Source organism: Alosa alosa, chromosome 8 (assembly GCF_017589495.1).
Source record: "Alosa alosa isolate M-15738 ecotype Scorff River chromosome 8, AALO_Geno_1.1, whole genome shotgun sequence".
Lineage (NCBI taxonomy): Eukaryota > Metazoa > Chordata > Actinopteri > Clupeiformes > Clupeidae > Alosa > Alosa alosa.
Genome location: NC_063196.1, coordinates 4969702 through 4989144, shown reverse-complemented (window position 1 = coordinate 4989144; position 19443 = coordinate 4969702). Strand labels below are relative to the sequence as shown.

Here is a 19443-nt window from a genome sequence, read left to right as displayed (position 1 = left end):
CAGGAGCACTCAACTGAGCAGAGATCTGGGAATAATTGTGCATTGTAACTAAGAGATGCAATAACGCCATCAACAACCAAAACCATAATTGCATGTAAACTAGATGTAACGCCTTATTGTAGCCTAAATTATATTTTTGTTTCTTCTCTTTGTGAATGTAGGCTACGTGTCTGCATACAGATTAATACTAGGCTATTTACTTGGTCACTTCAATGAAGCTTGTGCATGAGTGACGTCAATCTTAGCAACGAAGACTCACTCTTAGTTTAGATTCGCTCTGAAAGTCCGTCTGGCCAAGAACCCATTCTAGCCCATTTCCAATTTTCCTAGATCTAGGCACCGATCAGAACCCTTGAGGCGGATTTTACACTATGACGATAGAGCACCCTGTTGAAGAAGCCGGAGTTAAAAAAAAAAAACCATCAACGATGGCTGCTGCCGCTTGTTTGAAGCGGCTATCACGTTAGTTTAAGACAGGGAGTTAGAAATTTCGCAACTGCTTCCTTATGTTGGAATATGCAACATTGTACAAACAGGTAAGGGATACCTATGTGATATCTGCAACAGTGGTTACTGAAAACGATTTGATTTTCTGTTCATTTATAGGCCTACAGTAGCTGGACACGTAGCCGACAGAAAACACATAGGCTACTTTTGAATTGGTGTACTCGAATGCTACACTTCAGTGTTTGCCTTGAAACAATTCCGGCTTTGAACGTTTCAGTCTCTCGTCCCCCCTTCCTGCTTTATTATATTCCGGTCAGCCAGAAAGGACGAATTAAACAAAATGCTCGTTTGAACGTGAACGGTTTTGTTCAGAGCTGAAAATGCAATTGTGTTTGACAGAGGGTAGATGTAAATTGCTTGTGACAAAATATTAGCTTTCAGTGTGACACGATGTCTTGTAAATTAGCCTACTTTTAATTAAAAAGTGGTTAATTCTTCCTGCTTCTCCCTACAACCAGACAGTGTTGTAAATTGTGTGTTTACGTCACTCTATCTCTTTTGTTGCTCTTGATTGGTTTTTGGCCTCTCCTATTGCGTCCGAGGCATTTTGATCGGCGTCCGTTTGGGAACGCCCTTTGGAAATGGGCTGTGAACGAACATTCCCCAGACCCACTTTCAGTTACGACTGAGAAGGGTCTGGTTTCAACCGGGCAAGGTCTGAAAGGCTTTGTGAATAATATTTAAGAGAAAACCCCTTACCTAGAATCTTTTAGGGTGATTTAGGAGTACTCCTGGTGGTAAGATTAAATGCTTTGTGAATACGGGCCCTAACCACTAGTCAATCAGTCACATTTGACCGTAAGCTTGAAACTTTTGAGCGTTTGAGATTCACTAGGTTGAATTTTGGCTAGAGTTACGTTTTAAGTTGTGTATGAATATTTTTGTTTGATTTAAAATATCACAATCTATGATTTGAAATGTATAAAACTTCTTTGTTTTTTTATTTATGTGATAGTTTCACTGTAAATGTGGCTAACCTTGAATTGGCAGCAAATACTGCCTGGCACCCCAGAGACAATTCAATCTGTCAATTTAAACTACAATTGAGATTAGTTACGTTACATTATGCATAGGGCCCAGGATCTTGTGCCACACCCCTATGGAGGAATAGGGCAATCCAGCTCTGTAGCCTACATGTCAGGTCATTATAGTAATTTCCAGGGCTGTGAGGAGTTACAGTGGCTGAAGCCGCACAGTAGTCCAGGCTGCTGGAGGGCACAGCAAAGAAAACAATAAACTCACAATAATCATCCCGGCCACAAAACACCTCCAGCCTGCCTGGAATTTTTCCAACCCTCCCAATTACCACTACTAGTTGGAGGCAAGATACTGCAGGAAGGAACCCGGTTACCTCCCAATCAAGCCTACATGGAAGACATGGCAACGCTGACAGCATTTATACCGTGTACTCATTAACCAAGCTGAATGGGCAAGGATGAAGGTGAAACCTAGATAATGCAGAAGTGCATCTGTTAGAAAGGGAAAACTGCTGTAAAATAAATTGTGGAAAAGACAGTAGTGAGCTTACGCAAGTGGTACAATTCCACTTTGAGTGACCAAGGACTTGTCGAGGCTAGCATTACCATTGAAAGAACCTTCTTGCCTGGTAAACTGAAGTTGAGCATGTGGTGCTTACAGTTTGGGCTTTTGCCACACACTACATGTAGGTGGCCTTTGTATATGACATTGCAATCTCAGAGATGGAGAAATTTGATAGAATTGCCAATAAAGCAGTTAGAAAATGGTTTGGGGTGCCATGATGTTGTGGTAACCAATGACCAGCTTGTTGGAGGACTTCAAATTTGCTAAGACCAGTCTGGAAATGACTATCGCAGTCTAAGGATCCAGTCGTCAAAAACACTGCTCCAATGGTGAAAACAGGGAAGGAGTGTAATTCTTGTTTCACATACATACAGTACAGGGGTAATGCTACAGCACAGGAGAGGGGGGAGATGTGAACCTGCTTTGTCTGTGAGCAAGAAGAAAAAGCCAGATGATGACTGGAGGTGTCTCCAGTAAAACAAGGGCAATGGATGAACTGGTGTGATGTTGAGAAGAGGAAAATCAGCTGGAGAGAGCTGAGAGTCACGGATACTAGCTGAATTAAATTAATTGTTGGAGCCATTTATGAGGTTTTTCCCAGTCTACAGAAACTCAGTCAATTGAAAGGAAGAAGTTAAATTACAGTATGCTGAGCTGGTGGTGGAAGCAAGGGAACGAGGCTTGGAAGTACACACAGCAGAGACATGTGTCAGAGGCTTAGTGGCAGAATACTGGGGTAGGAAGCGCAGATAATACGCAGTCATACCCAAAAAGGAGGCGAGGTGGGCAGGACTGGATGGCATGGGCACCCGTTGGATGGCTTCTGGGGTCAGGCGAAACCCCACAAACTCCACCTCAGATGCAGAGAAGATGCATTTCTCCCCATTCAGTGTGAGGTTATGAGAGGCCAAAGTGTCCAGTACCTGTGTCAGGCATTGGTCGTGGATAGCAGGTGTTGGTCCATGCACTACTATGTCATCGAGAAAAACGACCACTCCAGGAATGCCAGCAAAGATAGTAGACATTATCTTTTGAAAACAGCTAGTGGTGGAGCAAAGGCCAAAAGGCATCCTGGTGTAGCGGAAGACACCTGCATGCGTGACAAATGCAGTGAGATTACGATGATCTGGGTGCAGGGGAACCTGCAGGTAGCCCTGGCGGAAAATGTCTTGGAGCCATAAAACTGTGAGGTCAGTTTTTCTGCAGTGGGCAGCAGGTATTTATCTGGTACCACAGCCTTGTTTACCACCCTCAGGTCCACACACACTCGCAAGCCGCCTGTTTTCTTTTTGGCAATCACCAGATTCGAGATCCATGGTGAGGGGTCGACTGGTTCGATGATGCCTGCTTCTAACAACTTTGTCAGCTCCGCTTTGACATGGTCGCGCAATGCCAGGGGAATGCGTCGAAGGGGCTGTATGACTGGGTGCGTGTCCATGTGCAGGAGGGGTTGATGCGTGAAGGCTGAGAGGCAGCCCAGGCCTGAAAAGAGCTGCGGCCATCGCTGTTCCCATGCTGAGCTGACCTGCAGGACTGGCGCCCCGCCGCTGTCCAGGAATGTGAAACCCAGGCTGGTGATGAGGTCCAGCCCCATGAGTTTAGCACCGTGCTGCGCCACCTGGAAGGTGAAGGTCGGGACGCATTTGCTCCCATGACGCACTGCACAGTTCAGGGAGCCAATAGGGAGATTTTTGCATTACCGTACCCATGTAGCACTGCAGATGGCGTCTGTAAAGTTATGTGAGGCAGGAAACGCTTGACTGTGGGCCAGTTGAGAAGTGATATATGTTGCCCCAGTATCCAACAGCAGCGGTACACAGACTCCATCCAACTCCACAGTGCACGTCTTGAACGGTACACGTCTTCAACGGTACATGGGCAGATGTATGGGAGTGGGGCTTGTAGTGGTACCTTTCCCGTGTCGTGGACCAGCCCGCGGTCCCGCTGTGGCTGGTGCAGAGCGGCAAACCCTGGCAAAATGGTTGCTCCTCCCACAGCGTTGACTCACCTGTCCTCTGGCGGGGCACTCGTGGCCTTTGGTGGAGTGCGAGGAAGAACCACAATCACCACAGCCGCGGCGCCGCTCGCCACGTGTGCGTTCTGCGTAGAGAATCCCTGCGTCTCCCTCAGACGATGTTGGGCTAGGTGGGCGCTCAGGCTCCTCGACCTGTTGAGTTAAGACGGGCTGTGTGGAAGCGCGGGAAGATAGTTTTGTGGATAACTCAGTGGCCATTGTCCCGAATTTACAGAGGAGGCTAAGCCACGGAGGTCGGCTACATAGTGCTGGATCGACTCACCTGCGGTTTGTTTGCGCTGTCGGAAAACAATCCTGCGAAGTGTGCCTTAAGCAATGTAGTAGCGTCCTTGTACTACTTCGCTTGACCCAATGTCCTGAATATGTGTTGTCCCTCGGTGCCTAGGCAGTGGATGAGGAGCGATCTCCGTCGCCCATTGTTAGCTTCCTCTAGTCCGAGAGCTGCGAGGTACGTCTCAAATGACTCCAGCCAATGAACCCACGATACTGAAGGCTTGCCCGGTAGTGCGAGGAACTGTGTAGGTGGTGGGATTGAAAGCTCCATCCTCGTCGCCAATGTTATGTGTGTTTTCAGACAGCATCAGAGAGACACATGTCCACCATAACCATTCATTTATTTCACTAACGTAAAACAAATACAAAACTGGATGTACGTCATTCGACAGTCCGAAAGCTGGCTGTCGTAAAACTGTCAGACAGACATAACACTGTCTTAAAGGCATCCAATGTTGTCGCAGAGTGAGTCGCAGAGTACTTATCTTTTGCCTTGCCCTTGTAAACACTTTTCACGGCTTGAGCCGTTCCCCCCTGGACATGGTACATGTGCATTTTGAAGCGGAATTATTAGCAACAGGCGAAGACAATCTCCAAAGAGCCATATCTACTGACCAGGTAATGTTTCACAATTCCCACAAGATATCACCAGGCTGCCAACAGCCAAATTGCAAGGCTACTATTTTATTATATTAGGATATATTAAGGTAAAAAACTTGCATGGTGTTGCTTTACGCCAATTGGGTATTACTGTTATGTTGACATTTTCAAGACAAGAATTTTTACTGTGGGATAGCATGCAACACTGGGAAGATCTAGTCTGGCCTTTTAAACCATGCTTCTAGGCGTCAATTACAGACTAGCCTATGGACTATGATATGGCTAAATGGGCTATATATATTTTTCAAAATATATTTTTCCTTCTATTTGTTTAATCTGTGAAGCGACCTTGGATGTCCTGAAAGGCGTTTTAAATAAAATGTATTATTATTATTTTTTATTATTATAAATACTGCCCAGAAATACTGTATACCTGTAAGTAAACAAGTTGGCTACATACACTTTGGTGATAGAATGTTTGTGAATACCTCAGTAATTCTCTGAGGCTGGAATAGGGTATGGTTCAGTCCCAGCTAGAATTGTGTATGACCACCATAGGTGTTTATTTTTTTGGACTGCACAGCCACACAAACACACAGCTGCACACAAATAGCATGTGTACAGTAAGAATCATACATACATTGAATTTCCCCTGGGAATCAATAAAGTATCTATCTATCTATCTATCTATCTATCTACACTGACTGCAACTTTAAGAGATGAGCTGTTGATCAGTCACAACAGCTGGGATAATAATCGCTTTGAATGAGCCTCTTGCTTCAAGTTCTTGGCGCACTTGGCCAGACTTTGGCTTGGCCCTTTGTCTGCAGCCAACGGTGCATTGTTGTATCCTGTGTCATTTTGTATTATATTTATTTGGCTTGGTGGTCAGTTGACCACTGTGGAACGTCCCCAACCAGTAGCACAAGGAACGTGACATTATTTTCCTAAGTGTAACTGAAATAGTCTTTCAGGGTCTGCTTTATCATCAGTGGGACAGTTCTTATCATCTGATGTGGGTAAGCAATGCACATTTGTATGCCTTTTAGTCTATTTGTTTGTTTGTTTGGTTGTGTTACTAATTATATCACCACCCTCTTTGCTTATCTCCAGCAGAGGATAAGTGCTCAATGTGTGGAGGCTGGTTCCCCCTAGAGGCAGTATTCACCATCCTGTGCCCCTCAAAGATTACTTGATCCTCATCTTGTATGAATCTACAGTATGTTTGTGAGTATATAGATTGTTTCCTTCTTGGCTTACTGTTTTGTGGCTTTAGTGATACGGATGTTTAGTCATACAGTAGCTACCACTTTTCAACATGCAACTGTTTACCTAGTCAAATAGAACATGGGAGATATAAGGATCCACATCTCTTGCCTTGAGCTAACATGAGTGTTTTTCCCCCCATTATCTTTACTGGGTGAGGGTGGATCTTTTAATGGACTCAATTCTTCCTTGGATAAAAATAAACCCAGGTGTAGTTGATACATCTCTTACTTGGGTTAACAAAACACCACCACATGTTAATTTAACATTAATGTATACTCCCTTCCTACTTTTTGTCCTTTTTTTGATGTAAAAATTTCCCCAAACACTGCAGTTATCAATTGCCTTATATCTGCCTAGCAATGCTTTCTGCTGTAAGAATTCCAATCTTGATGCTAAGTTAGTCTCCTTGAATATAGGCCAAATGCCCTCAGCTGTCAGCATAACAACAAATGAGTGTGGGCATCCTTATAGGTTTGAGGGACACAGAGTCATTAGACAGCCAGACTTAACACAGAAAACAACTATTACAAAGGGAGAAAGTTTCATCTTATGTAAGTTAACATTTTAGCTGTTCACTTTCATATACTTTTTGGAAGTGATTGAAGTTAAGCTTTGCACAATGTTATTGCTTTACCACTGAATTGTCCTGCATGACTGTAATACTTGAAACAACTTTATCAAAGTTGAACAGGACAAATTCAGAGCTTTGTGGAATAACTGCAGTGAAATGAACACCATTGAAAATGGATATGAATTATGATAACCCTTATTGAAGTCTTATATTTCTCTATGAATACTGAATTATTGCTCACTATATCCTTAATGTATTTAACTGTATGTTTCTATGAACTGAATTCTGCTTTGATAATCTGATATTCAGTGTCAGTCCATTTATTAAAGGAAACCAACCTTCTCTGTTAGAACTCATTTTTATTTAACTTTTTTCTATGTCTCAGATCATTCAGACAAAGCCCTCAGACCCACAACATCAAACAGGTGAAATGTCCCCTTCACTGCACCCCAAACAGAAGGTGTTACATGATTGGGGCAAGATTTTAAATTTCTTCTCATCTTTTAATGCATAGCAAAACAACAACATTGTTGTTGTTGGTGGTGGTGGTGTTGTGTGTGAGCTATAGTGCATATTTTAATCAAGACCATATTTAATTTAATATTTGAGCTTATTTGCAACTAGCCCATCATACTGAAAATACATTTGAACTGCAGTAGCACTAAAAACTTTAAATCCTTTTTTTTAATTTAATTTAATTTAATTTAATCTAATAATATGTTTTAAAATCTGCACCTAGATTTACTCTTTCTGATTAGTTGGAGTAACTGAAATACAAACATATTGCAACAAATTAACAACAAAATCTATCCAATCCAAACGGAATACTAAGGGGATGATGTGCTTCTTGTGGCTATCACTTTTTTATTCTTTTTTATCACTTTTTCTGCCAATATCACTGTTCTCAAAAGAAAAAGTAATTTTATGTGTAACCCTCCTTACCATATTAATTGATATACTGTATCCTTGACATTATATTTTGTGAAGTGCTCAAAATTACATATTTGACACCAATCAGGCTATCTGCTCAATGGTGGTGGTATTACATTCCTACAAGTGAAATATTATTGCTGACGCAAGCATAAGGACAGTTGTCTCCTATAAATATCACAGACTTCACCTTAGCTAGGTCAAGTTTCTTTAACCATGAGAAATGTTGACCTTGGTCCAGAATAGTGTTTGCAGTTACACTTTAGGGAACCCTTGTTAGACAATAATACATAACTAATATATAAGGATAATAAAGAGTTTTCCTTTAAGGATAATGACATATAGTATAGATCAAAATAGAAACTATAGCCTTCCAATACATTGTCTTAAAATGTAACTAGTCTGTCACTATAAGTCACATATTCAGAGTGTGTATTAGGAGTCAACAAACTATATTTTTAATCTATACCGGTAGGTTTCATATGTCATGCAAGGGGCCATGTCAACCCATCCCATATCTGCTCATTTGAGGTATAGTACCACCAAGTTTTGTGGAATTCTGCTCATGGGGGGCCATACAATAAATGAATATATTGTATACATTTAGTGACTGTACACTACACACGCACAGACACACACTCATAAACACATGCAAACACACACATAAAGATACATGCACACACATGCACATAAACACACACACACAAACAGGTACGCACACACATAAACTGGCAGTCCTGTTCGCCCTTTCGGGACTTATGCTGCTTTCCATTTGTACCCTATTACCCGCACATACACACTCACAAGCAAACACACACACACATACACACACACACACACACACACATATATATAAACAAACACACACTCATTTACATACACAAAATTAATTGATAATTTAATGTCATTTTGAACGATATTAGAAGCCCCAAAATGGTTTTCCATTCAACAGACTGATTCTAGCGTATTAAAATTATGTCAAAATGCCCCTGTTAATGTGCATTTTTTGACTGCGTTTTCCATCATCATATTGACTGGAACACTTCTAGCAAATGTATCAAAGGTAGCGAATGGTAGGTGAACGTCTTGGTATGCGCGACAAAAAATTCAGATTTTCACGCTAACTTTATTAACACTCTGAGCAGACGTCACAGTAACTCACATTGCTCCAACCCTTTTCATCACATTAATGTTGAATTAAAAATCGTTAATCCTCTGGCGAGCGAATTAACTTAGCATGACAAAACCGACATTACAGCAATATAAGTCCTTTTCCGTCACGTGTCGCACTAACTTTTTGATGTGCATTGTTTTTTAAGCCAATTATCTGTTTGATGGAAAAAAGACTATTGTTGTGGAATGAAATCTTCTGTTAGAATGTTCAAAAGTCCCCTGCTGAAGGGGACTTACTGAGAATAAATAACAATACATGTGTGTATTGAATACAATATATTCAATATTGGACAGACAATTGAATATAACAGTCCTTTTTTTCATCATGTTCATCATGGCTGCTACTAGTGGCTCCATGGCAGTGTGCACTAGAGATTACCAGGCCATGGAGGACTACAGCATCTACAATAACATGTCTGATGATGACCTGGTCCAGCTGGCCATTGAACGCAGCCTGAGTGATATCTGCAGTGCTTCATCAGCCTTTTCACAACTTGCAACACAGAGGTCATCCTATTCACATCCTGCAGCAAGTCAATCGGTGTCCTCTGAGGAAGTCGTGCCAGCGTTTCGACAGTTGCAAGACAGTTACAGGCTTCGGACACAAGCAGCTTTGCCTGCTCAAAACATCCCTCCCTTTGCCAACTCATTGCAGGCTGTCAGTCTCCCCAGGTAACATTCAGATTCACACCAGTTCCATATGCAAAACTAACTTTTCTTCCATGGATTCACCAATAAAGAATTTACAATAGCCATAAGAAATTATAGCATTGTGGCTTCACTGTATGAAGATACTTTGTTAATAAGCAGAGAAAATTAAATATATTTCCTCATAATCTTTGTAACATGCTCACTACAGATAATTGAACAGCTGAATTCATTCATGTTCTTAGCACCTCTGCTATTTCTGTTGCTTTTGTTGTTTTTAATAGTGAAGGCCGAAATGAGAGAAGTTTCCTTGTCTGCAATGAAGAGGATGAAATGAGAGCGCTCTCTTGGACAAAAGGAATTGGTTCAGGACTGGAAGTAACAGTGACACGTATAGAGTAAGGTCACATGCACAATTTCCATTATTTAAATAAAATTGCATATTTATGTTTATGGTTGTTTCTTAGTTGACACATTTGTACAGCAGTAGTTAAAATTACAGTAAAATAGCCTATGTTTAAAATGATTATGATGATGATGATAATAAGAAGTCTTCATAAAGAACATAAACATATGAAGAGTTCATATTAGTTTACACGAAGTTTAGCGTTTGCAGCCATCTTGAATTTAGTCACGATAAGTCGAGCAACGAGTAAGAATGAACAGGTATGATAAGGGATCAGATTCCAAAAAAATTAAGTGGAAATGCATGGATTCCAGTTTCTTCCAGTAGCAGCAACTGGAATCCATGCATTTCCACTGAATTATTTTTGGAATCTGATCCCTTATCATACTAAATTCAAGATGGCTGCAAACGCTAAACTTCGTGAAGATACTGTCTGTATAAATCGTCTTGTAAGTAAACTACCAGTGCTTTTTCAAAGTTCTCAATGTCTCGTTTTAAATGTCAGGGCCCTCGGAAGTCTACCAATGAAGTGTGGAGATACATTGAGCCTCGTAAATGGGTGTAAAACAGTGATTTATTTGCATGGCTAGCCCGATGCCGAAGCACCACTATTGAAAAAGCTGTTGGTAGCATCGGCTAACTAGCGCCAGATTTTGGAGTGCAGGGGACAAGCCAAGATGGGCTATGAGACATACGTTCACACTCGGTATCATGTTTCAATACACTTTAGGTCAATTTCACACCGGAATTCTCCTTTAATATAAGAATGTGCAGATCCACTTAGTGTTCTATAAACCAAAGTGAGGGATTTGAGTTGAATTCTGGCTGCTATAGGAAGTCAATGAAGAGTAATAGTATTTACATATGTTCTCTTTGGCTGATTAAAGACCAAACACATCATTGCATTTTCAGTCATCTATGATCTCACTACACATGCAGGTAGGTCAGCTAACATTGCATAAAAATAACCTAGAACCATGGCCTGCAGAAGTAGTTCTGTAGAATATTGTGTGAGATAAGGTCGGATCATCTGACTATGGTATATAGCGACATAACTGTGATTGAAGCTACAGTACATGCTCCGAGAAACTAAGTCTTGATTTACACAATGAGGAAATGGTATATCCAAATTATACACATAAAAAATGTAAACAAAGTCCTCGGACAGACAATTGTCATGTTGACCCCACTATCTCTCCATACATCTTATTTCCAAGATTTTATTTAGTTAAATTTACTGGTTTTTACGTTTGGTCTTCCAGGGACATACCTACCATAAACGCAGCCATCAAGAGGAATGATGCCCCAGTACTTCTTGAAATATTGCGGAAACAGCCATCTCACATTACGAGTGCACCAAGCAAGGATGGCTGGCTACATATACATGAGGCTGCACAATGTGGTTCTATGGAATGTTTAAGAGTGCTAATAAACGGTACAAAAGTGAGACTTGAGACCACATGCAACCAATTTTCAGTTTCTGGAATACTGTTTGTGTGAATGAGAGCATAACATACAATGTCTAAATATGTTATCTTGTAATGTCTGTAATGCAATATTTGATCCTAACTCTATTTTTATTATATCCATACCAACTAAAGCCTTTCCTGAACTAATCAACAAGTATACCAACAACCGCCACACCCCTCTGCATCTGGCTGTGGTAAATAAACATCTGTTATGTGTCCAGTGTCTTCTTGAGGCAGGAGCAGATCCCAATATAGCCAACGATTTAGGAGAAACACCTTTGTACAGAGGTATCCCTAATACAGATTTAATAATAAATCTAATTTAATTTAATAGATTTCTATGTATCTATCTCAACAAATCTATCCTTTCCAGCTTGTGAAAAACCAACTGAGGAAATAGTGGAGCTTCTCCTGATGTTTGGAGCCAAGGTCTCACAAGCCAGCATTGAGGGAGTGACACCATTACATGAAGCAGTGCGAAACAAAAATCTTGACATATGCAACCTTCTAGTGAGAGCTAGAGCAAACATAAGAGCCAGGAACACTTATGGCGTTGAACCACTATTCATGGCTGCCCAAGTAGGAAGCACAGAAGTAATAACGCTCCTCGCTACATATGGTTAGTTTCATCAGTATTTTTGATTGCACTGGTCAAACAGGAACACATGCTGTTAATGCTGAATTGGTTGAGCTATTACTTACATAGCCAAGTCAAATACTGTACTGACAACTTCTCTAATTAACATTTCTAAGGAGCCTATATTAACTGTGAAGCTAAAGATGGAGCAACACCTTTGTATGAAGCATCCAAGAATGGCCATGAGGAGGTGGTGAAGCTGCTTCTGTCTAAAGGAGTAGATGTGAACACAAGAACTAAAGCAGGACTGACCGCTCTTCACATTGCTTCAAAGAATGGACATGCTAGGTTAGTAGTTTTGAAGTCAATATGACTTTCTCAAATTTAATCCTCAGACAATCAAAACTTTCCGGAATCCAGCACCAATGCAGTTCATATTTCAGTGCAATCAAATCTTAACGGTTAATGATTTGATGCAATACAGTATAGTTTTGCATGTGTTTAACTTTCATATTTGTCTTTGGGCAGAGTTGTGTCTTTACTGATTCCACACACGGACAGAAGGATGTTGAAACAGAGTGCCATCAGCCCGCTCCACCTTGCAGCAGAACATGACCGAGAGGATATCTTGGAGATTCTCATCGATGCGGGCTTTGATGTCAACACTGTGCTGAAGACTGACCACTCCCAGATTTATGACGATCGGTGCTGCTCAGCCCTCCACTTCACTATACGCAACAGCAACATAGACACAGCCTCCATGCTGCTGGAGGCAGGCGCTGACCCCAATCTGGATGTTTTCAACCCTCTTTTGGTAGCCGTGAGACAGGGAAATACAGAGATGGTGTCTTTGCTGGTGGAGTACGGTGCCAATGTGAATGCCTGCGTGCCAACACACCCCACTACCTTTCCTGGGGCTTTGCTCTTTTGTATGAAGCACACGCTGATGTTCAAGTTCCTGCTGGAGAATGGATGTGATGCCAACGCCTGTTTCTCATGTATTTATGGAAACAACACACATCCTCCAGTCAAAAGAAGGCAGGCTACGGATGAACTGGACTTGGATCCTCATAGCGAAGCAACACAGGTTATGATAAAATGTATTGCACTGGCTACAGCTCATTATAACGCTCACAGTTTATTGTATTTGCGAATAAGTAGATATTTGTTCTTCCTAACTTATCTTTTATCCTTTCTGTACAGTTCTGTGAGATTATAGCGGATCCCCTTTACACCTATTGGGCAGGACCTATACTTGACCGTCTCCTTGATTACACTGGACCTGTGAAACTGTGTTCTAGAATCACAGAACTTCTTGAGCACAACCAGGACTGGGTATACATCATAGAAAAATCAAGTGAGAACAATTTCGCTGTTTACTTTTCAAATAGCTTTTATTTGACTGTTTATCCATTGTAGATTAATTTATGCTTAACTTTGAACCACATAAATATACTTGCTTTTTATGTAATCAGGTATTTACTTAATGGTTTGATGTATTCAAAGTATAATAACGTGATACAGGGCCGGGTGTTACTCCATATTTGATATGTACAGCCTAAGCTCAATCTTCACAAATACTTAAATATCCAATGAGCTCACAAATGTCCTTGAAACCCTCAGAGCCATCCTTTTGCCTGATGCATCTGTGCCGACTGAGGACCCGCCAGCTGGTGGGATGGCAGAGACTGAGGAGAATGACCAGCCTTCCTCTGCCTGGACGACTCATCAAGTACCTGTTCTACGACAACGGAGAGTCTGAAGACTTCCTTTCTCGTGGTTTTGACTAAACATATCCTTGTGTCAGTCTTACGGAAGCTTTCCACACAACAAAACACCTCGCGAATTTTGTTCTACTAAATTTGCACATTCTTTAAGTATCAGTTACATACTTTTATAGTACATTTACAGTACTGAGGTGCAATTTCAGTTTTTACACTGAAGTGAGGAATTATGAAATATAAAAATGTTTACATTTGTCATGTCCTTTATATTGTGTTCATGAGGTAAAGAGGTTGTTGTGGGGAAAAACATAAGTAACATTGCTGTCACAGGTTTTTGCAGTAGTGTTTTAGATTCATCTCACCAGTGACTATGTTGTAGTATTTGTGCTGTTGAGGGCTGAGGGCTTGTGTGTTGTGTCTGAAGACATTCTTTTTTTTCAGCAAGGTTGAATGGTTTTGAGGGGAAAGTTTGGTTTTGGGAGTTGAGTGTGTCATAATAATAATAATAATAATAATAATAATAATAATAGGTTTTATTTTTATATAGCGCCTTTCTCAAACTCAAGGTCGCTTTACAGAGTCAAAGCAAAACAAGAGTGGAGGGTAATAAAATGTGGTAAGTCTTTGCAGTTGTGGAGGAGGATAAGTGTTAATGAAACTGAAAGGTCTTGATGAGCTTTAAAGAAAGGGAAGGAGGGGCAATTACAGAGGGGTTGAGGGAGAGAATTACACTGGACGAGCGGGATTGAGTGTAAGGAATCAGAAGGTCACAGAGGGATGGGGGAAGGTCATGGAGGGCTTTAAAGGTGAGAAATAGTCCTGGATGTGTTTTGGGAAATGGAAACAACAGAAACTTTTAAGTTGCTATAATATGTCATACCTACATGTCTTAGGCATACTAGACACCTGTTAAGATGATAAACATTTGATGGATCTTGTTCTTAATATTTTCTGTTTCGTACTCATACAAAGTTTACTGAAGGAAACAATGTGAAGTGCATTTTTCAGAAAGCATTGAAAATCAATAATATTTTTGGTGCAAGTGTATATAAAAGTTTTTAGATATATTTCTAAATTCATTTAAAACAATTAAATTGAAAATCTGTTGTTTAATCATTTGTTTCAGTTATAATTTGAAATATATTGGTGTAATTCTTGGATTTCAACTTTTGTTCTTTTAACTGTAACATCAGAGGGGTATTCCAGAAAGGAGGTTTAACAAACACTGAGATAAAACTTAACCTCTGGGTTGTCTGAACCTGTGGCGACTAAACCCGAGCTGTCGGTTCCAAAACACCGGTTACCAGTTAGTTAAATCAACCCTGTGTTAGATAACCTAGAGTTGTGCGCGTTCACGGTGAACTTATAAAGGCATCATCTATTGAGAGTCGAAACCATGAGTGAAACCGGCGAAAGGAAGAGCACCGTATTTTTCAGAGGCGGAGTAGTCGAGGCTTACGAGGAGGAGAGAACTGTAATAACAAAAAAAGAGCAGGGGCGCAGGTACCCATTTTTTGAGAGGTATGCAACAACAAATTGCCCCCAAAAAAAAAAAAAAAAAAAAAAACAATCAACTAAGCTAAAACTAAACTTTTTTTTAAAAATTCTGCCAATTTGAACTTGAAGCAAAGATTGTTAAGGTGGAGCTCCGCCTTAACAATCTTTGCTTGAAGTATTGTTAAATGGTGCATTGTCATTTTAAGAGAGTCTAAACGGTTCTCATAACGTCCTTTTGCCAGTTGTTCACAAGGATAAGGCTGATCCTACTCTAGCCTTTGTTTGCCACATTATCAGCACAATATTAAGCAATTAATATTAGGATTGTTAGGAAATGGAAAAATGTAATGAGTTGTTGCTAGAGTGACATTTCTGTTTGCAGTTTGCCATTAAAAGTTCAGTATGAGCATGGTAGCCACCTAGCTCAATCGGCATATGTTTAGCAAACGCTAGTCTGTTAACATGAATATTTGCAAGCCTCCAAGCGCAGACGTCACCTTTTAAATCCTACCTGTTGCTTTTCACCATCCACTTATTTAACTACTGTTGCATCGCTTGACATGCCATCTAATTTTCCCTCTTTCTTTTTCTATGTTTAGCCCCCGACAGCTTTTTTTGCTGTATCCATCTTTTTCCATAGACGAAAACTCACTGCTCCCTGCTCACTCAGCGCTCACGGCGCCCCCACTCCCTTTTCTATGTCAGAATTCTATGATGGAATCTTATGAGATAGGGCGCCTACTCTAGCCTGTTAGTCCTCTAAAATGTTATTTAACATTGAGGAAATGCAGAAATGATTTAGAAACGTATAACAGTATCTACATATAGAATATACCAAATATATTATTATTATTATTTTTATTTTTACCATCGCTTTGGCGCCCCCACGGTGCTGCGCCCCTATGCGCAGCATATAGCGCATACCCACTTTTTGCGCCACTGAAAAAGAGCAATACTTAAGCGCCTGCGTCCGAGACCTTGCTTGGCAGAGAATAGCCTAACTGACCGTGTAAATGCGCATGTTTAAGATAGCCTATTTAATGTCAAAAGAACAATTAAATAATTCACTGGACATCATGCTGAATGATGCTTTCTTAAACTAGCCTAGTTGTAACAGATTGAGTGGGCCATAGAATTCTTTGAGAATCCCAAATGTAATTTTCTATTTTAACGCGGGTCCTGCAGCTGTGGGCCAAGTTAAACTTTTGCGCTCCATCATCGGAAGGGTGAATGTCGGAAGGCATGGTATTGGACACATTTCGGTGCACATTTGGAAAATGTAATAAGTGATGCTGACCTGCCAGTTGGTGAAACTACACTTTAATGATCCTCGTGGGTTTGTGTCCAGGAAAACGAATGAAGTTGCGCAGGAACTGCTTTAGCGCAAGGCAAACTTTACGCACCGACCGACAGCTTGCCGATATGCTCTGCGTCTCCAACACTACAAAAACTCCCAGTCGGAGAGCGTGTGTAGCCTATTAAAAAATATTTTATCCCAAATGCCATCAGCATTCTTAGCCAAACTTAGTGACAACATGCATACCCGACTGAGCTGTACAGCTATATTTAAACTTATTTATTCATTTTCTATAGGCTATGTTTCCCCTTTTTGTACTGTACTTGTTTTAATTATATCTTCAATGTGTCTGAGATGTTGTTTGTCCATGCGTAATGTAGGGATGGAGAATGCTTTTCAAGTAGCCTATATTAGGATTCAGCTGAAAAACTCTAGCGCTCTTGAAAAATTCGTTTGGAAAAGAATGGATAGGCTATCATGTGATGTCGTGGTCTTATCGCCCTCTAACGGTGAAAATTACATTATTTTGTGCTTCTTTGTCAATCGGACCTTCGTCAAAATGAAACGCCATTGTGTGACAAGTGTAAAAATAGCGGCCTGATTGAACATACACTGAAATAACCGAACATAATTGAACATAACCTGAACAAAACCTACCCCCTACCAGGTTAAGTTCAGAGGCTATGTTACCATAGTTACTTACATAGCCTGATCATTTTTGAGCTTTCTGGAACTGAAATCCCAGGTTTATCGTTTACTCTGGGTTTACCCAGTTCAGTTCAGAGCCTATGTTACCATAGTTACTTACATAGCCTGATCATTTTTGAGCTTTCTGGAACTGAAATCCCAGGTTTACCGCTAACTCTGGGTTAACATACCCAGTTAAGCCAGTAAACCTGCTTTCTGGAATACCCCCCAGAGGATTTAAAGGTCCTTCAAATACACAACAAATACAGACGTTTGGTTGATACGGGTTGATATGAAAACGTGGAACGTGGACTTTCCCATTGACCTTCTGAATGCCATTTAAATCCAGAAAGAACACAAACCAAGTCTTTGATTTTGAAAACGTAAGCATGGTGAACTGAATAGGGAAGGCCTACAGTAAAATGTTATTAATCACATAGCATAACAAACAATTGACTTCACGAAATTTCACTTTTGCTTTGAGGTTTGTTTATAAAGAGTCAAAACATGCTTGAGGTGTGTAGATCCATAATTTACAAACTCACTGTTGAGAAAGAAAGTGTCAATGGCAGCTGCTTCTCATAATATCAATTTATCTATGCTAACGAAGTAGACTGACACCCACAGTTTGAAGTCTCTACAAACAAATCCAGAGACAGGCGAATATATTCGCTGCTTATAGTCCAGACGTCTGTGCAAATGTATGGATGACCTCGCTCCAATTAGAAAGAAATTGACTGATTCGAACAAAGTAGGCTCTGGGATTATGACTTCATATCACGTCAAGTTAAAACTGAAGATGCACAGTCGGTAAGCTCCAATATCCAAAGTGGGTGATTTTAACAAGGTTTTCACTATTAAACAATGTTGCCTCATGGATAAGGTTATGTCGGGAAATGTGCCACCCTGTGACACTGTAATGGGGGAAAACATGAAGCTGTACCAGCACCAAATTTGATACTGTAATGTTAATTTGTAACGTTCTGTATAGCCTACATGTATTTAGAACTAGGCCTACTGCCGACATGGAGCAATATGCTGTTTCACCTTGTAGTGGCGCTCAACCTTAATACAACCCTCGAGAGCGCATAGCTGGAAAGGTGCTTAAGCCATGGCAAAATGTGTGCAAGAGTTGTATAAGAAACACCCAGATTTTAGGGTTGCGCAACGCGTAACTCCCTCTATCACACGTAAATTACAGATTTGAGCCAAGGGGAGAATTTGCGCAGAGTAAAAATGTGTGTGGTTATGTGCTTTTTTTGACTTACGCACCCTTAAAGGGAAACTTGGCAGGATTTCCCCCTCTGCTGGAGAAATTGTGCATTATGCTATTTCAAACTGAGGGAAAAGGTAACGATAAAGCACATGGATTTGTTTACAAGCTAGCGAACGGTTAGCATAAGTTTGGCAGAACTATGTGGATGTTACAAGGTAAGAAACACGATTTAAAACGAGTTTCTTGTTTCTCACTTCTCTTTCCGGGAAGGTAAGTCTTAATGTTGCAAGGTTGGTTTTCCGCCTGGGGACGCTAGTGCCTGTGTATGTGTGTGTGAGAGAGAGAGAGAGAGAGAGAGAGAAAGAGAGAGAGACTTGTTGTGGGGGTTGCCTTGTAACAATAAACTTCGACCCAAAGGTTCAACCTAGCATTATACTTTTAGCTCTCCGTCTGGTTCAACCACGGATTCAATAAAGCACCGAAGCTGTGCTGACTTGGCAAAGTCTTTCATGCTGAGATTGCAACACTTCATAATTTAGCTTTAGGCCTATTTGCCTCCCAGCATGCATTGAAAGTCAGTTTATTATTGTTTTTTTTTTTATTTTAAACAATATGGCTGAAACAGTTTAGCCTTCTGTTGCTGGTGTTTTGAACAATAATATGACTATTGAATTTCAATATGAATATTGAAAACCGCTTAGTTAGGCTAGTTTATTGTGGAGAAAGACACCGTAAACATGAAAGTACTAGGTCTAACTCGGTATAAATATCCAGCTGGTTATTTCTCGAATTATTGCGGTGGAGGACGTAGCTATCATGATTGGATGATTGCCCAATAAGATGATGACATGAGGTAAGCTTAAACGATCACACACAAATAGTAGCATAAATAATGCCATTGAATTAATATGCGTAGAGTCTCTCTCCCGCCATACACTGATATATCTCCCAAATCAAACCATTCTCAATCCCTGTCTAGTAGCCTAAGCTGCGAAATTGCTTCGAGGCATAATTCTAATTGC

The 19443-nt window shown here is 40.6% G+C and overlaps 1 protein-coding gene across 4 annotated transcripts; it reads left to right on the top strand.

Annotated features, from left to right (window-relative positions):
* Positions 1 to 244: 244 nt before the first annotated feature.
* Positions 245 to 14768, top strand: LOC125299694 (ankyrin repeat and SOCS box protein 2-like). Of its 4 annotated transcripts, none has more exons than XM_048251081.1 (12): positions 245 to 536; positions 6071 to 6184; positions 7183 to 7222; positions 9249 to 9572; positions 9833 to 9946; positions 11217 to 11389; positions 11556 to 11711; positions 11797 to 12042; positions 12177 to 12348; positions 12529 to 13087; positions 13204 to 13357; positions 13624 to 14768. In XM_048251081.1, exons 2-12 carry the CDS (start codon positions 6166 to 6168, stop codon positions 13788 to 13790), a joined length of 2124 nt encoding a protein of 707 aa, XP_048107038.1. In that variant the 5' UTR covers positions 245 to 536; positions 6071 to 6165; the 3' UTR covers positions 13791 to 14768. The 4 variants fall into 4 exon arrangements, with proteins under 4 accessions (XP_048107038.1, XP_048107037.1, XP_048107036.1 ...); XM_048251080.1 differs by lacking the exon at positions 245 to 536 and adding an exon at positions 1496 to 5976; XM_048251079.1 differs by lacking the exon at positions 245 to 536 and having other exon boundaries at positions 1496 to 6184.
* Positions 14769 to 19443: the final 4675 nt, after the last annotated feature.